Source organism: Babylonia areolata, chromosome 20 (genome assembly GCF_041734735.1).
Source record: "Babylonia areolata isolate BAREFJ2019XMU chromosome 20, ASM4173473v1, whole genome shotgun sequence".
NCBI lineage: Eukaryota > Metazoa > Mollusca > Gastropoda > Neogastropoda > Buccinidae > Babylonia > Babylonia areolata.
In genome coordinates this window covers 45582251-45602226 of record NC_134895.1, presented here as the reverse complement: position 1 = coordinate 45602226, position 19976 = coordinate 45582251, and the positions used below count along the sequence as shown (strand labels likewise).

The window sequence follows — 19976 nt, the reverse complement described above, 5'->3', positions numbered from 1 at the left end:
AGTAGTTTTAAAAACTGCCGCCAAGAAAATATCACAGTGATGGTAGTTGGTGATGTCTAGTAGTACTTAATGAATTGTGTTAGTTGTTGTCACTGTTATTTTATCAGTAGTGGTGGTGATGATGTTTGAACAGTGTGTGATGTGAAAATTGATAGCTGTTATCACTATCAGTAGTGATAATGACAATGATGTCTGGTGTGTAATGTAAACGATGAAGACTGTCCTCACTGTTATTCATTGTGTCAGTAGTGGTGATGATGATGTTTAAATTGTGTGTGATATGAAAAATAATAGCTGCTGTCACTGTTATTGTGTCACTATCAGTATTGATAATGACTGTGTTTGATGTCTTGGTGTGTGATGTGAATGATGAAGACTTTTGTCACTGTAATTGGATCAGTAGTGGTGATGATGATGTGTAAGCTGTGTGCAGTATGAAAAAATGATAGCTGTTATCGCTGTCACTGTCAGTAGTGATGATGACAATGTTTGATGTCTGGTGTGTGACGTGAATGATAAAAACTGTTGTCACTGTTTGATGTTATTGTATCAGTAGTGATGACGATAATGTTTCAGCAGCGTGTAATGTGAACGATATTGCATCAGTAGTTGTGGTGATGATGACAGTGAACAGTGAATGATGATAAATGTTGTCACTGTTATTGCATCAGTAGTGGTGATGATGATGTGTAAGCTGTGTGCAGTATGAAAAAATGATAGCTGTTATCACTATCAGTAGTGATGACGATAATGTTTCAACAGTGTGTGATGTGAACGATATGCATCAGTAGTGGTGATGATGATGGCAGTGAACAGTCAGTGATGATAAATGTTGTCACTGTTATTGTATCATCAGTAGTGGTGATGATGATGACAGTGAACAGTCAGTGATGATAAATGTTGTCACTGTTACTGTATCATCAGTAGTGGTGATGATGATGACAATGAACAGTCAGTGATGATAAATGTTGTCACTGTTACTGTATCATCAGTAGTGGTGGTGATGATGACAATGAACAGTCAGTGATGATAAATGTTGTCACTGTTACTGTATCATCAGTAGTGGTGATGATGATGACAGTGAACAGTCAGTGATGATAAATGTTGTCACTGTTACTGTATCAATAGCAGGGGTGATGATGATGACAGTGAACAGTCAGTGATGATAAATGTTGTCACTGTTACTGTATCAATAGCAGGGGTGATGATGATGACAGTGAACAGTGAGTGATGATAAATGTTGTCACTGTTACTGTATCAATAGCAGGGGTGATGATGATGACAGTGAACAGTCAGTGATGATAAATGTTGTCACTGTTACTGTATCAATAGTAGTGGTGATGATGATGACAGTGAACAGTCAGTGATGATAAATGTTGTCACTGTTAGTGTTACTGTATCATCAGTAGTGGTGATGATGATGACAGTGAACAGTCAGTGATGATAAATGTTGTCACTGTTACTGTATCATCAGTAGTGGTGGTGATGATGACAATGAACAGTCAGTGATGATAAATGTTGTCACTGTTACTGTATCAATAGCAGGGGTGATGATGATGACAGTGAACAGTCAGTGATGATAAATGTTGTCACTGTTACTGTATCATCAGTAGTGGTGGTGATGATGACAGTGAACAGTCAGTGATGATAAATGTTGTCACTGTTACTGTATCAATAGTAGTGGTGATGATGATGACAGTGAACAGTCCGTGATGATAAATGTTGTCACTGTTAGTGTTACTGTATCATCAGTAGTGGTGATGATGATGACAGTGAACAGTGAGTGATGATAAATGTTGTCACTGTTACTGTATCATCAGTAGTGGTGATGATGATGGCAGTGAACAGTGAGTGATGATAAATGTTGTCACTGTTACTGTATCATCAGTAGTGGTGGTGATGATGACAGTGAACAGTCAGTGATGATAAATGTTGTCACTGTTACTGTATCATCAGTAGTGGTGATGATGATGACAGTGAACAGTCAGTGATGATAAATGTTGTCAGTGTTACTGTATCAATAGTAGTGGTGATGATGATGACAGTGAACAGTCAGTGATGATAAATGTTGTCACTGTTAGTGTTACTGTATCATCAGTAGTGGTGATGATGATGACAGTGAACAGTCAGTGATGATAAATGTTGTCACTGTTACTGTATCATCAGTAGTGGTGATGATGATGACAGTGAACAGTCAGTGATGATAAATGTTGTCACTGTTACTGTATCATCAGTAGTGGTGATGATGATGGCAGTGAACAGTCCGTGATGATAAATGTTGTCACTGTTACTGTATCATCAGTAGTGGTGGTGATGATGACGATGTAAGGTGTGTGATGTGGCTTGCAGATTGTGGGCTGTGTTGTCATCAGTTCTGCTCCACTCAGCATTCCACCCAGTGCAGTGTCCCCAGATCAGAACGCCTTCGTCGACCCAGCTTCACTCAAAGTGAGTGCACACTTGACAGTTGTGTGTTCATCCACAATATTATGTGTGTGTGTGTGTCATTGTGTGTGTGTGTGTGTGTGTGTGTGATTTTTTTTTTTTGATTTTTTTTCTTATAATTAATATTGTTGTGTGGTGTGTGGCTCAGTTTTTGTTGAAAGAATCCTTATTGTCTCATCAGTTTCTTGCCAGCTCTTTTCTTTTTTTTTTTCTTTTTATTTTTTCTAGTTCTCATCTTTCATGACCTGTCTCTGTGTGCGTATTTCTGTCTCTTGCTTGCTCTTTCCATTCAAGACGACATTACTGTTGTCTTGTACTGACCTTTGGTTTGTGCGCACTGTCTTTTGTGTAATATACAAAACCTATAAATATCGGGAAATGGTTATAGATATATTATTTTATGTATATTGATGCTCATTATTAATCTAATATTTCCATAGTTGTACTGATGTTTTTGGGTTGTTTGTTTGTTTCCATGCTTGTAATTTATCTTACAGTCAATGTTTTTCTGTTCAGATTCCCTTTCATGAGGGGCACAGACCTAAAATGAATACACCTTAGTCTAGAACTCTCTCTGTTCTTCCTTCAGTGTAGCACTGTTTCAGTCTCTGCATCTCTGACAGTCCATCTTTCACAACCTCTTAGCCACAGTCTTGCCGCCTCCTTCTGCACTTGCCTCCTGACTGATTATGTGTGTGATCTGTGTGTGCTTGAAAGCATGGAGCAGACATGCATGATAGACATAATCGTGTTATTTTTGCCAGTCTGACAGAGGAATTAGTGACCTCTCGGCCAGTCCAAACAGTTTTCTGTGGTGTTTGTTGGCAAAGCTACTGTGCTTGCTTGTCTTCCTGTGGTGGTGATGCTTCACAGTTTGTTTTGGTTGCTGACTATGCAGTTCAGGTCAGCCATGCCAGTGCTGTCTGTCGTCGTGTCCAAGAATGCATTGCTCTTTCTCTCTCTCTCTCTCCTCCTTGGCACTGTGGAATCCTGAAGACTGGTCGTAGTGAAGGTTAAAGGTTCTCATGGCAGGTTTGGGAAAGGTCAGGAAGGATGTTTGGATGAGTCAGAAGGAATATGCATTCCAAAAGAACAAGAAAAAGGAGAGAGAGAGAAAAAAAAAAGAGGAGGAAAGTCTGTCATGTCTTTAAATCCTCCTCCTTCTCTTGTGCCGTCTTTGATCTCTGAGAAGGCCTGGGCTGTCTGTGCCTTTTCTGCCTGTCCCTGCAGGGTTTGGTGTATTGATTTTTCTGGCTCTATTTTAGAATGGTGTGCCAGTCGGGAGTTAACCGAGTGCACGCTGGCTGATATATGGAAGACGGGGCCTGGGAATGTCTTGGCGTTTGAGGAGTGGATCATTCCCTCGTCTGAACTGTTTGAAAATGGAAAGAAACCTGTTCTGTCTTCCGCACTGACTTTTAAAACGTACATGCCAAATGCAGGGCTTCCATCTGGCTATTAAAATTTTTCTTATAACATTACTATTATGTGTACTTATGTAGAAACTGTTATTTAGATAATGCGTATTGAACATACAGCAGTCCATAACTTGTACAGTTTCTTTGTAAGATAGATACTCCCATGCTGTAGTATTGGTGTTGAATGGCATGAACTGATCTGATTTTTGTAAATTGGTATGAAATACACTTTAGTTTCATACTTTTACAGAATATTAATGTAGGTTGCAAACTTTACAACACTCTTCAGCTTTTTTCCTGTCTTGAATCTGTATTGAGTGTCTGGCCACAAAAAAAGAACTTGGTTTATACTTCCAGTATATAGTTTACATTTGCAATGCTGTGAGCTTCTCTGCAGAGAGGCAGCTCAGTGGATACAGGACTCACAGTATTGATATATATACGTGTCTTGGTGTTGCAGATGCAGTCTTCGGTTCAGAACTGTCAGAAGAAGTGGAGAAGTCCCGAATGGAAGCGCCATGGTCTGTGGTCAAGTGTGTTCAGGAAATCGAGCAGTGGTGTATTGAGCACAGTGAGTGACAAAGCACCTTGCATTGGAAAGTTCATGATATGTTTAAACTGAAGGAGGGTTGTGACACAGTGTCCTGTAGTCAAACGTTTTGTCCATAAGATTTAAACCGAAGGAGGAGTGTGGTATGTTGTGTGTTTAAAAGTTTATTGTGATAAAAAAAAAAAGCATGGTAAGATGGATGTGATGTGCGGTACTGTTTCTGTGTATTGCAGTGTATGAAACACTGAACACAATTATCAGCTTGTATTGAAGAGAATTTCATGTATTGAAATCTGAAGCAAGGATAAACACACACACACACACACACACAACACACACACAAGGAGGAAAGTACTAAATATATGATAGTATTACATTCAAAATGTTAATATTGAAAGGTAAAGTCATTTTAGGACAGTTTGACAAATCTTGTGTGTATATGTTTTACATACCAGTTAATATTGTTTTGCTTTCATTTTTTTTTTCCAGAATCAGAAGCAATCAGCATATACAGAATATCGGCTAGAACAGAAGAAATCAGCGAGATTAAAGAGGCCTTCAACACAGGTAAGTTTGAGCTTGTTTTCTTGCCTGGTCTTTTGTGTGGACTGCACCTATCTTGCTGCATACCTTAGTCTTCTTTGTCGTGTGCAAGCAGATTGCTATTGTTTGAACTGTTACAAACCAATATTGCTAGGATGCAGAGCAGCACTAGATTTTTATTGTTTGAATTGTTACAAAGCAACATTGCTAGGATGCAAAGCAGCACTTAAAAAGGGGTTTTTGATCATGCATGAATACAAAATGAACAGCTTGCAAATATAATCAGTAGCTTGAGGGAAAGTACAGGTTTTACAGCTCCGGATGGGGAAACGACTGTACTGCCAGTTCAAAAACTGGGCCTTTTTTTTTTCTTTTTTTTTCTCTTGACCTTTATATATATTTTTTTTTTTTTTTTTTTTTTTTTTTTATTTAAAGGTAGGAAAAGCAATCAATAATGTTCCTTCCCCATCCCACACTGAATGTGTGTGATATTACACAGGTGGGTGACTTATCTCTGCTGGCTCTTTTGTGCCGTGAACAGGTGAGCAGGAGAAGGTGAACCTGGGCACGTACGACGTGCACTGTATAGCAGGTGTGCTGAAGAAGTACCTGAGGGAGCTGCCCAACCCCGTTATACCTGTGGAGATGTATTACCAGTTTGTAGATGCCTCAAGTGAGTGCCTGGCTGTTTTGTTGGTTGGTTGATTGGCATCCGTGTGTGTTTCTTTTTCTTTTCTTTTTATGCTGTATCAGTTGTGGGTGTGGGTGTGTGTGTAGGGAAGGGTAGAGGGTTGGTCGGGTTGGGGGGGGGGGGGGGACTTTGTCATGCACAGTGTACCTTTTTTTTTTCTTTTTTTTTTCTTCTTTTTTTAATTTTTTTTTAATGCATCAGTATCACACGCGCACTCACACACGCACACACACACACACACACACACACACAGACACACTTTGTCATGCACAGTGTACCTTTTTTTTTCCTTTTTTTTGTTTGCTTTTAATGCATCAGTATTACACACACACACACACACACACACACACACACACACACACACACACACACACACACACATATGAATACACACACATGAATACACACACACACACACACATACACACACACACACACACACACACACACACACACACACACACTGCATGTATACACACAACACACACTTTTTTTTTCCCTTCTTTCTTTTGATATTTGTAATACTGATGTTGTCAGACGTGGCATCGCTTGTGAATGCACGAGTGCGTGCACAGACACCTGACCCAAGTTGTGTTGCCCTGTGTGTGGTTTGCAGAACAGTCCAGCAAGTCTGATTTGTCCAAGTCGTTAACAGACCTGGTGGAGGACTTGCCGGCTGCTCACAGGTCCACGTTGAAGTACCTGATGGCCCATTTCTGTCGCCTGTGGAAGTACCAGAACGAGTCGGGCACCATGGATGGTGTGGATAAACTGTCTCATGTCTTTTGCCACATTCTGATGCGGCCTCCCTGGGAGAAGATCATGTGAGTGGCAAGAGCTGTGTTCTCCCTCATGCCTCCCTCTCCCCACACATATGCACACACACACACACACACACAACACACACACACACACACACACACACACGTTGTGACAACGCATTACTTTGCACCCCACCCAACCCACACAGAAAAAAAACTACACACACACACACACTCACATAGGAAATGCAAGCTTGAAAGAGAACCAGGTCTTTAATTTTCCACTCGGAAAAACTTTCTGCCCAAAATATATTTAGAAAGTGCTGATTCAGGCATTGTTTGAAATGCTTCTTAGTTGTCCACAGTATTTGAAAAAAAAAAATGGGGGGGGGTGTGGGGGTGGTGGTGGTGGATGTTTTCTCGCTTTTTTTTTTCTTTCAAACCATTGTTACTTGAAAGCATTCATCCTGTGCATTTCACAGTGCTTTTGTTCAGAGTAAAATGAATGTGGCCTTTGTTAAAAGCTGTTTTCACTCTGAATTAAAGAACTTGAAAAATGTGCTGCATGAAAGAAACCATGTATTAGTGTTTTTTGTGAGTGAGAGTGCAAATATGTGTGAGAAAGGGGAGGGAGTATGGAGAGACAAAGGCGTGTTTCACTTTCCATTTGTAAAGTTCAGAGGCGTAGGAGAGCAAGTCTGACTGGGCAGTAGACAAACAGAAAGGATTTGAGGAAACATCACACTTCTGTGTGGAAAACTAAACGTTTCCTCAGTGCAGGCTGTTTTCAGAACTTGGTCATTGAGAACAGTTTAGAGTCCTTGATACAGGCAGGGAAATCCATCTAAGCGACAGAAGGCAGCTGGAGAGGGAGGGAGGGAGGGAGGGAGAGCTGACAAGAGACAAGAAGCCAGCTCAGGTCGTGTGTGTAGTGTAGACTGAAGCTGATGTATGAGGGGCCTGGGGGCATGTCTGCCTGTGACATCAGCTGCCTCTGTGGTTTTTTTCCCCTGGTGGCCACTCCGCCATTTATTGATAAGCTAATGAAGCAGAACTCGGTGGCCTTTCCCAACCTGTCCACCTGCCTGTACCACTTGGAGGCTGGTATGGCCGGCCTGTCACCTTTCCCTGTACTGCTATTTATGTTCTGTACGCTCACAATTGATGGAACAGTTATTGCCGCCTGGGTCACGCATGCTGCTTTGAGCTCCGTGTCAACAGTCTGGCTGAAAATACCTTGGTTTATTTTGCTCTGTACCTTCCCCTCATTGCCACATAAATTAGTTTGCAGTGGCTCACGTCTGTGTGTGTTTGCTATCAGAAACCTGACCTTGTGAATCTGAATTTTGATGGACAGAGTGAAGTACTTCCTATTGAAGTACTTCCTGTTTAACCAGGACATTTTTATCTCTAGGCCTATTTCCATACTGAACAGTGAACTTTTCAAAGCTGTAAAAATGTTGTCAACGCTTATTGCCGGATATAAGCAGAAGGGATTTAATGCGACACTTAACAAAGTGGAGTGTCTCGGTAGCTTGAACATTGGTGGGTCAAGGCCAGTTTTGCATGAGGCATTTAAGATCACTAAGTTAGAAATATGTTGTGGCTTTCGGTCCATGTCATTTAGTACAAGGGCACTTGGGTCAGTGCATGGAAGCACATGGGCCAACAGAGTACTGTCACAAATGCTCAGTGGGCCTTTGTTTGCTTGCTTAGAAGTCTGGAAACAAGAGTGTATTGAGCAAGCTTGGAAGAGAGCACAGATTGAGACAGTCACAAGGACAGCAGTGGAAAAACAGAAAGAAAGCCTGTTGTTTTTCCCCCCCCCATTCTCTTTACATGGCTGTAATGCACTGGAAGCAGAAAGGAAAAGCGTGACAAGTTGTGGCGTACTGTCAGGGAGTGTCATGGGCTTTCATCCTTTTCACACAAATAAATGAACTTTGAGATCTATCAGATTTAGGTGGAACATAATGTACCAGGGGTAGAACATACATATAATCAGAGTTGGATGGAACATTATGTAACAGGGGTTTAACTCACTCAGTACGGCCAGCCCTCTCTTCTCCTCTACACAGACCCCTCGGATGTCCAGTGGGTGTCTGAATGACCCAACCTTTAGCTTCCGTCGTCAGAATTGTGGTATTCTTTGTCAACATTCACGTCTTCAGTATAAGAGCCTTCCGCTTGCAATATTTTGATGATGGTAATTGGGGTGAAACGCTGTTAACGTCGTCTCTTTCGCCGTTCGTATGGAAAGAGTTAAGCCAAACTTGTACTTGGTCTTGTTTTGTAGCATGCAGCAACTTTCTTTTTTGTGTGTGCTTTTTATGGGTGGTTTTTAATATTGTTTTAATTCCTGGTAGTGACAGTTTGCTGGGTTTTTTTGGTTGACTTGCAGTGAGATCATCGAGAACACCAAACTCCACATTGACATCGTTGAAGAGCTGCTGAGGAATGGAAGCTGGGGAGAGCAGATCCCCCCCATCCCCTCCCCCAACCCTGTTGTCCCTCTCCGTGAGTACCTGCTTTTTCTATACACTGTTGTGTGTGCACCCAATTTGCAAGTGGGGATGAGAGACCGAGAGGGAAGCAGCAAGAGCGTGCTTTATGTGTGCAGACATGTTGTTGTATGGTTCATTCTTAAAGGTAATAAGTTACATATATGTATATATATGTGTTTTTCAGTGATGTGCAGTTCCAAATAATGTGTATATATTGTATTTAGGCAAGGATGAATGATTTTTTTATTTATTTTTATTATGAATTTTCCCATGTCAATTTAAAGAAGTGAATGCATGATCTAATTTCCACTGTTGTACTAGAGATCTTGAAGAGTTGGAATCTGTATACTCTGTTTCTCCCCCCATATTTCCCATCTTCATCCTGTTTCTCTTTCCCCCTTTTCCGCATCTGCATCCTATGTATTCCCTCCATCTTTCTCTTCCTTATTTCTCCGTCTGCATCATATGTGTTCCCTCACTCTTTCTCATCTGACTTTTCCCATCAACATCCTATATATTCCGTCTCTGTTTCTCACCTCCTTTCCCCATCCGCATCCTGTAGTGTATTCCCCTTTTTCTCTTTCCCTATCCGCATCCTGTCATGTATTCCCCTTTCTCTCTTTCCCCATCCGCATCCTGTAGTGTATTCCCCTTTTTCTCTTTCCCCATCCGCATCCTGTAGTGTATTCCCCCTTTTCTCTTTCCCCATCCGCATCCTGTCATGTATTCCCCTTTTTCTCTTTCCCCATCCGCATCCTGTAGTGTATTCCCCTTTTTTTCTTTCCCCATCCGCATCCTGTAGTGTATTCCCCTTTTTCTCTTTCCCCATCTGCATCCTGTCATGTATTCCCCTTTTTCTCTTTCCCCATCCGCATCCTGTAGTGTATTCCCCTTTTTCTCTTTCCCCATCCGCATCCTGTAGTGTATTCCCCTTTTTCTCTTTCCCCATCCGCATCCTGTAGTGTATTCCCCTTTTTTGTCTTTCCCCATCCGCATCCTGTCGTGAATTCCCCCTTTTTCTCTTTCCCCATCTGCATCCTGTAGTGAATTCCCCTTTTTTCTCTTTCCCCATCTGCATCCTGTAGTGTATTCCCCTTTTTTGTCTTTCCCCATCCGCATCCTGTCGTGAATTCCCCCTTTTTCTCTTTCCCCATCTGCATCCTGTAGTGTATTCCCTCTCTGTTTCTATTCTTCCTTTTCCCAACTGAGTCCAGTGTACATTCTGTCCCGTTTCTCCTCCTCCTTACCCACAACTACACCTTTTCACCCACCTACATCCTTCGACATTCATCACTGACCCCTACATTACCCTGGCTGGCAGGTCCAGTCCGTGGGGTGACAGAGAGCCTGGCCTCGCCCCTGTCAGCGGAGGAGCGACTGAAGGAGGCGGAGTGGTACTGGGGGGACATCACCAGGGAAGAGGTGAGCGAGCTGCTCAAGGACAAGCCGGAGGGGACCTTCATGGTGCGGGACGCCAGCACGCCCGGCGACTACACTCTGACGCTCAGGTCGGTCTGCGCTTTGCCTGCCCGCTTCTTCTTCTCTTTTGTGTTGCGGAAGTTGTAATAATAGTAATAATGATCATAATATATTGTACTTATATGGCGCAAACTCTACGTATCATGGGCTCTAATCGCCTCGCATGAAACAGTACATATACAGTCTACAAGTTGTGTCAAAATTGTGTTGAGTTTGTTGTTTTCTGTGTATCAAAGTTTAGGAATGGGTCAACGTTTTGTTTTCCTTCTCATAATTTGGTGAAAAGGAACCGTTTCATTTTTTTTGTTTTTGTTTTCCTCTTCATGACTCCTTTAAGGAAGTGTCATTTCTTGTTTTCCTCGTCATAATGCAAGCAGTAAAGAGTATTACAGTGTGCACATAGATGCTGGCGTAAATATTGTATTTTAACATGTGGAACACAAAAATAATTGGCGTCGTTGGTCCACAGGAAAGGGGGTGCCAGCAAGCTGATCAAGATCTTGCAGAAGGACAGCAAGTTTGGCTTTGTGGAGCCCTTGGAGTTCAACTCGGTGGTGGACCTGGTGCAGCACTACCAGACCACGTCCCTGGCCATGTACAATCACACGCTGGACACCTGCCTCCTCTACCCCCTCTGCCGGTCCTCTGCTGTGGTCAGTTCCTTTACCTTACCTCCGGTCTCTGCTGTCTCCTGACTATTTCTGTCCACCTTTACCTGCAGTCTGTATCTTCTGTTGGTTTCCGTCCAACTGTATCTCCAGTCTGTCTTCTGTTGGTTTCTGTCCAACTTTATCTCTAGTCTGTCTTCTGTTGGTTTCTGTCCAGCTTGTATCTCCAGTCTGTCTTCTGTTGGTTTCTGTCCAGCTTGTATCTCCAGTCTGTCTTCTGTTGGTTTCTGTCCAGCTTGTATCTCCAGTCTGTCTTCTGTTGGTTTCTGTCCAGCTTGTATCTCCAGTCTGTCTTCTGTTGGTTTCTGTCCAGCTTGTATCTCCAGTCTGTCTTCTGTTGGTTTCTGTCCAGCTTGTATCTCCAGTCTGTCTTCTGTTGGTTTCCGTCCAACTGTATCTCCAGTCTGTCTTCTGTTGGTTTCTGTCCAACTTTATCTCCAGTCTGTCTTCTGTTGGTTTCTGTCCAGCTTGTATCTCCAGTCTGTCAGTTTCCAAAAGTGAAGGTGACAAAAGTCTAAACCTTCAGATGAAAAACTGAATAAAAAAAGAAACAAACTAAATGTGACTTGAAAGGTCAGCCTATGTCAATACTATGCCTGTATGAATGCCGACTCCGGACACCCAACAGTGTCTGTGCCTTGTGTAGTAGAGTGGCTGTTATTTTCTTACAGTAGAATAACTAGACTTGATGTTAAGCTGCAATCTTTTAATTAATGCTGTCTGCACAGTCAACATCCACAATATACAGGTTCTTGAATTGCCCCAGGTTACCAATAATCAATTTGATCGTAACGTCTGTTTACACGAATAGACATATATATATATATATATATATATATGTAGAACATGTAAACATCACACTATCATAATGTCTGTTTACACAAATAGAGTGATATATAAAACGCACGGACATTACCCCTTGTTGCAAACAGGACAAGGAGCACGGAGATGGCACCTCGGAGGACATCAAAAGCCTGGTGGAGATCAACCACCGGTGTGTGGAGAAGCGGTCGCAGTACGATCGCCTGTACTCCCAGCACCTGCGGCACAACAGCGACCTGCAGCTGAAGCACCAGGCACTGGACGCCTTCAAGGAGACGCTCACCGTCATTCAGGAGCAGATGGAACTGCACAAACGGCACCCCACCACAGAGGCGTCATCGCAGGAAGTTCAAAAGTGCGTGGTTCTTTGGTTGGGGAGTGGTTCTTTGGTTGGGGGGAGTTCAAAAGTGCGTGGTTCTTTGGTTGGGGAGTGGTTCTTTGGTTGGGGAGTTCAAAAGTGCGTGGTTCTTTGTTTGAGTGGTTCTTTGGTTGGGGAGTTCAAAAGTGCGTGGTTCTTTGGTTGGGGAGTGGTTCTTTGGTTGGGGAGTTCAAAAGTGCGTGGTTCTTTGGTTGGGGGGAGTTCAAAAGTGCGTGGTTCTTTGGTTGGAGTGGTTCTTTGGTTGGGGAGTGGTTCTTTGGTTGGGGAGTTCAAAAGTGCGTGGTTCTTTGGTTGGGGAGTGGTTCTTTGGTTGGGGAGTGGTTCTTTGGTTGGGGAGTTCAAAAGTGCGTGGTTCTTTGGTTGGAGAGTGGTTCTTTGGTTGGGAGTTCAAAAGTGCGTGGTTCTTTGGTTGGAGTGGTTCTTTGGTCGGGGAGTTCAAAACTGCGTGGTTCTTTGGTTGGAATGGTTCTTTGGTTGGGGAGTTCAGAAGTGTGTGGTTCTTTTGTTGGGGAGTTCAGAAGTGTGTGGTTCTTTGGTTGGGGAGTTCAAAAGTGTGTGGTTCTTTGGTTGGGGAGTTCAGAAGTGTGTAGTTCTTTGGTTGGGGAGTTCAAAAGTGCGTGGTTCTTTGGTTGGGGAGTTCAAAAGTGTGTGGTTCTTTGGTTGGGAAGTTCAAAAGTGTGTGGTTCTTTGGTTGGGGAGTTGTTCTTTGGTTGGGGAGTTCAAATGTATGTGGTTCTTTAGTTAGGGAGTTGCTGTAGACTGACCTTCACTTAAACTGACTTATTTTTTTTTATTAAAAAATCTTGCTATAACGCATATTCTTGAAGCTCTATCCGCTTTCAGGTGTTTATGAGTCTGCCCTATGTTTTTATGGAACATAAAATAAAACGCAACAGGCACGAGAAACAAATAAGTGATATCCTGTAAAACCCTGTGTGCAGGATGCAGGAAAGCTATGATGTGCTGAAGTCTCGCTTCCTGAAGATCCAGGAGAGCAAGAGCGCCCTGGAGGTGGACCTGAGCCGCAAGTCTCAGAACAACCGGTCCATCATCACGGACATGAACCTCATCAAGCCCGAGCTGAAGCGGCTGATGGAGCAGAGGGACCAGCTGAGGAAGCGGCTGATCGACCACGGCAAGACGGCCGAGTTCCTCGACAGTCTCTTGGAGCGCAAGGAGGATGGGTGAGTGGGCTTTCTCACTGTACTGTTGTGTGTGTATGAAATGTATGTCTGTGTGTGTGTGTGTGCTTTTTCTTTTCTTAGTCATTCTTCAGGTATAGTCAGAACTGTTTGTGTGTGTGTGAAATCTGTATGTGTGTGTGTTTGTATTTTCTTTTCTCCGTTATTCTTCAGGTATGGTCAAAGATTCACACACGCTTTCTCTGGCACTATTTTGCTGCTTTGGTTTTCCAGGTTGCAAGCCCTTCAAAGTATATTTCAGATGACTTCAATATTAGATACATACAGATAGATTTTTGTGGGTTTTTTGTGTGATTCAGTGTGTTAAAATTTAAGGACAATAACATTGTGTTTTTCTTTTTAATTGTTACCAGTGCCTCAGAGTGTTTTTACACCTTGGAAAGCGAGTACGCAGTGCCACCACCAATGGAAGAGTCTCACTGGTTCATCAACTGTGTGCGGCAAAAGGCGGAAGAGATGCTGCAGTCCAAACCAGATGGGACCTTTTTGATACGGCCTAAACCAGAGGAGGGCACTCATGTCTTGTCCATTGTGTAAGTAAACCTTCAGTTGTAGGCTGTAGTTTTTGTTGTCGTCGCTTTTCAAATGGACACACACGGCTCTGCAACTTGTGCTCACCCAGCATCCAAAAAACCGTGCTCAGTGACGAAGATGACCGTCTCAGATTTGTCCACCATTTCTTCACATTTGTGAAGAAGTGAATCATTTGGAAAACTTTACATGTTCCAGTTCACAGTATACTTAAAGCAAGATGGATTTCTTGACCACAGAGTAGCAGGCGTTCATTGACATTCAGTTTTTGCTTCAACAGGACATTACCCAGTTGAAAATTTTTTTTTAAAGTCATCTTTTGTTTAGACCCTCTTGTAGGTGTTTGCCTGATGAATAAGATGGAAGGAGAATAACAAATACTTATTTTGCTTGATTCAGTTGAAAATCTCGTTTGGGATGTATAGCTTGTGGCATTAGTTAGTAAAGCTGTTTATTTCCATGTAAAGTTACAAGTGGAGGGGTTCCCTGTAATTTGTGACACCTGTCTCTGTGGCTGTATTGGTGTTTAGTAGAATGACCATGATACATAAGTAGAAATAAGAATTATCAGTAATAGTTTGTATACATATGTAACACTTAATTAATTTTTGTGCCATTCTTACATTAGGAAGTTAAAGGAGACATGTAGTAGTTGACAAAACCCCCATAAGAAACAAACCGGGTGGGGAATATGTACACACACACACACACACACACTGAAGGGTTACTTAAGCAAAGGGGTAAGTAAAGTGTCATTGCGGTCAGTGTCACATTGTTGTGTGTGTATGTTTTCTGTCTGTGCTACTGTTTGTTTTGTTGGTGGGGATTGTGGTGGTTGTGAGGAGTGGTTATTTTATTATTATTTTTTTTGTTCTTGATAAACTTCTCTTTTTGTGTGTGTGACCATTTGGAGAGATGGTGGTGGTTGTTGCTTGGATGTTGACAGCATGAGCATTGGCTGTTCTGTTGGCACAGATGTCACGGGCAGGTGGGCCACTGCAAGATCCTGCGCAGAAGCTCTGGCTTTGGCTTCGCCGACCCCTTCTGCATCTACCCCTCCCTGCGAGAACTGGTCTTGCACTATCACCGCAACTCGTTATCAGAGCACAATGATGAGCTGGACACTTGTCTGCTGTTCCCGGTGCGTGGACGTGGCCCCTCTCCCCCAGTCCCCCACAGTGACCTGTACTTGCGTATGCAGCAGCAGTGACCAGGGGATGTGGGGGTGGATGGGAAGGATTGTTCTCAGCAGTAGCAGGGCGGTGACTGTTCCAAGTCATGGCTTACAATGGTGGTGGTGGTGGTGGTGGAGGAGGAGGAGGAGGAAGGAGCTTCTTCGCCGCAAGGCCAGGATCAGCCGCCTGCTGCTTCACCAGACACTAGTCTGGTGTTTTGTATGAGTAGTACGTGTGTGTGATGGTGACTGGACCAGGTGTTCTTGTGTCGTCACTTTGTATGGCAAGTCATATGGAAGTCACCGTTTCACATGGTGAGTGCTTGAGTCTTGTGCGCTAATTGGAATGTGTGGAAGACCAGTTTTCTGGAGCCGGTGTAGTGTGTGTTGGGTTTTCTTCCCCCAGACATGAACTTCTTCTGCAGATGCTCTCATATCATTGCAGTATTCAGTCTCTGTGCTGGATGAAGGCAAATCTGCTGCACACATTTTCTGGGTCAGAAAAGAGATGAACTACTGGGTTGGAGAACTGTTGGGAAGAACGGTGAGAAGTGTCACTGACTGTCTTACAGGTTTGGACTGCAGTGAAATAGTTTGAATGAATCATGGACTGCGGAAGGAATCCATCAGCCATTGTGTGTTCTCTGAGGGCGGACAGAGACGGGAGTATGTCATCAGTGACGATGTGTGGTTGATGAGTCCATCAGACACCAGTCATCGCTGTGTGACACGATCCAAAAGGCTTGATGGCAACACCTGCTTGTGAAGGATCATCCACAGACAACTGACAATGAGATCACTTTTAACGCCCAAAGTCTTTCCAGTGGGGACAGTTATGTTACCAAGCGAACTGTATAAAATGGCATTGGACACATCTTAAATGAATCTGAGAAAAAAAAAAGAAGAGAGAATGTGTGTTAGATATAAAGGGATGCTTTTGATAGTGATCGAATAATGCTATCCCTCTTGTGTGCTGTTCTGTTTAGGGGATCAATAAAACAAACAAATCTGATGCATGAACAGCTTCAAATGGTTGACTGCGCTGACCTTGTGGACAGCCAAGTCGTCTGACTTCAGTTTGGTTTTACTGATCAACGGTGTGCTTAGTACAAAGAAATCTAGTATTTCAAGATACATTTCCCATATGTGTGTTGTGTGCAACATGTGTATATATGTAGTTTTGTGAAAAGTCTGAAGAGATATCTGTAAACCTGCTCTGGATGTGAAAAAGGTGATATTAAAAGAAGAAAAAAAAAGCGAGTAATGGACGCTCCTGCTCCTGTTTATCTGAAACCACTGAGATTATTTCGGGGCATTAGTTTGTGATTGTGAAGTTAACGATGTTGTGTGCGTCATGTATGTGGTCAGACCAGCGTATTTGCCAAGGTTGTGTGCTCTTGAATTTATTTTTTATTACTGGACATGAAGAGAGAAAATCCAGACACTAAGAATAATAGACCTAGGAGTCCTGTTCTTGACCCAGTCAGTGGATCCTTAAAGTTCTTCATCATACAGCTAGAATTCTCTTCTGGATGTCAAACCCTGATGCTTCATTGTATTCTGTCAAATTGTGTTAGTTTCTTTACTGAAGACTTCCCCCCCGAGGTAAACTCCAGAGTAAACCAAGATAATTGAGTACTCTGTCCTCTCTCCATTCAAATCTGTTCCTTTCTGTCCCTTGAATAAAAATCAGTCTGTTTGGACCAGGTGTGGAAACCCAAACTTTGTCCAGTTACCCCTATGTTTCATTTTGCTGGAAACAGAGGAATTTGGGGTGACTCTAATGACCAAATGTGGAGTTATAGGTGTGGTCTTTTGATTTGTTGTTTTCTGTTGTTTCCTCAAGTGTGGGGAAAGCCAGTTGTGTACATGGTTATTTGCATTGCTTGAGGTGATGTTTGCTGCCATTTGATGGTCAACCATTTAATAACGGTTGCTGCCATTTTGGGTTGAAGTCATGTTTTATTTTCAGTACTGGCTGGTTGTTGTGGTTATTTAATGTATTTATTTATTTATTTTTTGATAAATGTACTTGCTTCCAAAAGAAGGCAAAAAAAATCTTCAAATATTTATTTCAACATTCAAGTTTTAAAACTGGTTTGACTGCCCTCTTTCTGTCAGTGCTATATAGCAGTATAAGCTGCACTTTTTGGGGTGGTTCCATCATTTTTTCCATACGATTGACATTATAATGGTGGCCAGTTTGTCCAATTGGTTTGTCTGTCTCCAAGTATTCACCTGGAGTCAGTTTTAGTCTTTATGTACAACTGGATTATGAAAGTTTGTTGTTTTTAACGAGTTCTTGTTTATATTGAGAGCCAAAAGCTGTCATTTTCAACTCAAGAAAATCTGCAAGACAAGATGAAATGTTATATTTTTAGTGAAACCTCTTTTTTAAAAAGTTGCTTGTGTAAATTCCTCTGGATTCATTGTAGTTTTAAGGTCACCGCCATGTTATTTGAATGGTTGTTACCATTTTGTTTGGAATAATTGTGCCGCTTGCTCTTGACAATGTGATGAGACGGGATAATGAGAATTATGATTGACTGGTTGGCTGATTGACCGACTGTAAATCTGGTGACTTGACTGCGGTATGGAGTTGTCACTTGCCACACCAAATGTGGTGGCAACATGACTGTGTACAAGAGTGACTACTCTGGATGAATTCTGCATGTTGTATGGTGGCGACATGACTTGACAAATACTGCATGTCTGGATTTTGTAATGGAGCTTGGAGGGAATGTGCAGGCAGTGACAGAAAATGGCAAAAAACTTCTCTACAGTGTAGTCCTTTGCTTGTGTAGTCGTTGACATTTTATACAGGATGTCTGATTCACTGACTGGCTGGCTGATGGCGAGATGATGGCTGAATGTATAGGAAGTATGAAAAGGTTCAGTTTTGTGTATTTACTTTTGTTTTTTTAAAACCTTGATATGTCAGTTTAATTTAAGTGATGGCATATCTGCACCAACTGATATAAATGGCAGGGGCTGAATTGATCAGCTATTTTTTTTTTTTTTTTTTTTTGCTGTTTTATACTACGGTTTGTTTTTTTCCCCCCCTTACAACTATACTTGTGTACTTGCAGCATCTTGGTAGTGAAGAGTAATAAGTAATGACCCCAAGCATTATTAAAATAATCAGACTTTTTATACTTTACATGAGTGGCATGTCTTCAAAATATGGTTTAAAGTATGATATTGAAGGGGTGTGTGCATGTGCATAAATGCATTGAAACATTGTTTTGAAGATAGAGTCGTGGCTTGGTTGCACACTCATGCACTCAATATTTTAGTTCTCTTAATAGTTTCAATGCAGTAGTTAAAAGTAATATAAAATTCAGCAATATTTGTATTTATTACCGACCCTTCAGGTAATTTTTTTTTATATTTCCAAAACAGATTTTCCCCCTTGCTAACATCAGGTAATTTCCTTAAGGCATTGCCTACCATGTTATTTTTTAAGGGGTACCCTTTCTTTCTTTAATTTAAAAAAAAATTTTTTTACAGAGAATACATACTTTGCCAACCATAGAAACATGAGTAGGTATGGAATGAATTTCAGCAAGCCATTTTATTTACCAGCATTCTGCAACAAATAATTTGAAGGCAGGTGACACCTGTGTGATCCATCTTGTAGAATGTGCGATATAAACTTGTAAAATTTGTGGGGTGAGTTAATCAACAAACTGACATTTTTTTTTTTTTAATTAAAAAAAAAAAAAGTATACATGAGTGGGTTACTTGACTCAGAGGGGAACTTTTCTTCTTTTTGATAGGCTTTTCAAACAACTTTTCCTGTGTATTAGTGTTCATGAATCATTGAATGTGTGTGTGTGTCGATGTGTGAGAGTCTGAGAATGCACCCCAATGTGAATTGTTTTTGAGCTGTTCAAATGGCACTCGAGTCTGATTTTGCCTTTGGAAGCATTTGCTGAATAGTTTATTCTGCGATGCCAAAGAGTCAATATTTTTAATGTCCATGTATAATGTTTCATTGTTGATAGATCATAGGGCATGCACGAGCTCATTGAAAACAAATCAAACTGTAGGACAGGGAGTACAAGGTGTGGATGTGAATACCAACTTGCTGACATGAGGCTGAGCAGATGTCATTTTTTGTGTCAGGGAAGGGATGAGGATCCTAAGGAATTAAATCCTATCTTCATTTGACTCTCCTTTTGGTTGGTTACCTGATGGCATATAAACCAGTCTCTACAATCTGTTGTGTGTGTGTTGTCCTGTGTAAATCATAGGTTCCATGGACATTTAAGCTCATCAGTCAGTTGTGGCAATGGTCCTGTTGGCCCGACAAAAAAAAACAACTACTCTCTGCCCTCTGCACCTCTCCTCCAAGTCCAACTTAAGAGCCAAATCAGAAAGCAACTAAAGACTGGAAAATGAGTCTGCAGGAAGAATGGTTTTGAAATACACATATTCTACATCCATGGAGTGTGTTGTGTGGTAGCATGTGTTTTGTACTGTGAGAAGTGCAGCAGTGTTGTTGGTGTGACTGGTTCAGCAGGAGGGTGGAAAAGCTGGGTGACAGGCCGTTGCCAAATGCACATAATGTATGCATGTCTATTTGTGCTCAAAATGGAAAGTGGAATGGAACTGAAAATTGCCTATGATAAAAACGTCAGGGAACGTTTTTGGTTTTTTTATTACTTGGAAATTGGCCATGTTGTGTATGTGTGCCTGCATTTGTTTTGATCAAATCAGTGAGTGAGTGTTCTGAAATAAAAAATTAGCAATGACCAAAAAAGACAAGCCTGTGCGATTACTTGTGGCTTGCTGTGTTTGAATGTG

At 41.9% G+C, this 19976-nt stretch overlaps 1 protein-coding gene across 1 annotated transcript in view; it reads left to right on the top strand.

The window, feature by feature from the left end:
* Positions 1 to 19492, top strand: part of LOC143294535 (phosphatidylinositol 3-kinase regulatory subunit gamma-like) — a 29091-nt gene extending 9599 nt beyond the window's left edge. The window contains exons 5-16 of the mRNA XM_076605900.1: positions 2350 to 2448; positions 4324 to 4434; positions 4903 to 4980; positions 5498 to 5629; positions 6264 to 6471; positions 8810 to 8925; positions 10234 to 10420; positions 10861 to 11044; positions 11992 to 12236; positions 13202 to 13444; positions 13816 to 13995; positions 14969 to 19492. Coding sequence (XP_076462015.1) covers positions 2350 to 2448; positions 4324 to 4434; positions 4903 to 4980; positions 5498 to 5629; positions 6264 to 6471; positions 8810 to 8925; positions 10234 to 10420; positions 10861 to 11044; positions 11992 to 12236; positions 13202 to 13444; positions 13816 to 13995; positions 14969 to 15203 — 2018 coding nt within the window. The 3' untranslated portion in view covers positions 15204 to 19492. The remainder of the gene's footprint in view (positions 1 to 2349; positions 2449 to 4323; positions 4435 to 4902; positions 4981 to 5497; positions 5630 to 6263; positions 6472 to 8809; positions 8926 to 10233; positions 10421 to 10860; positions 11045 to 11991; positions 12237 to 13201; positions 13445 to 13815; positions 13996 to 14968) is intronic.
* Positions 19493 to 19976: the final 484 nt, after the last annotated feature.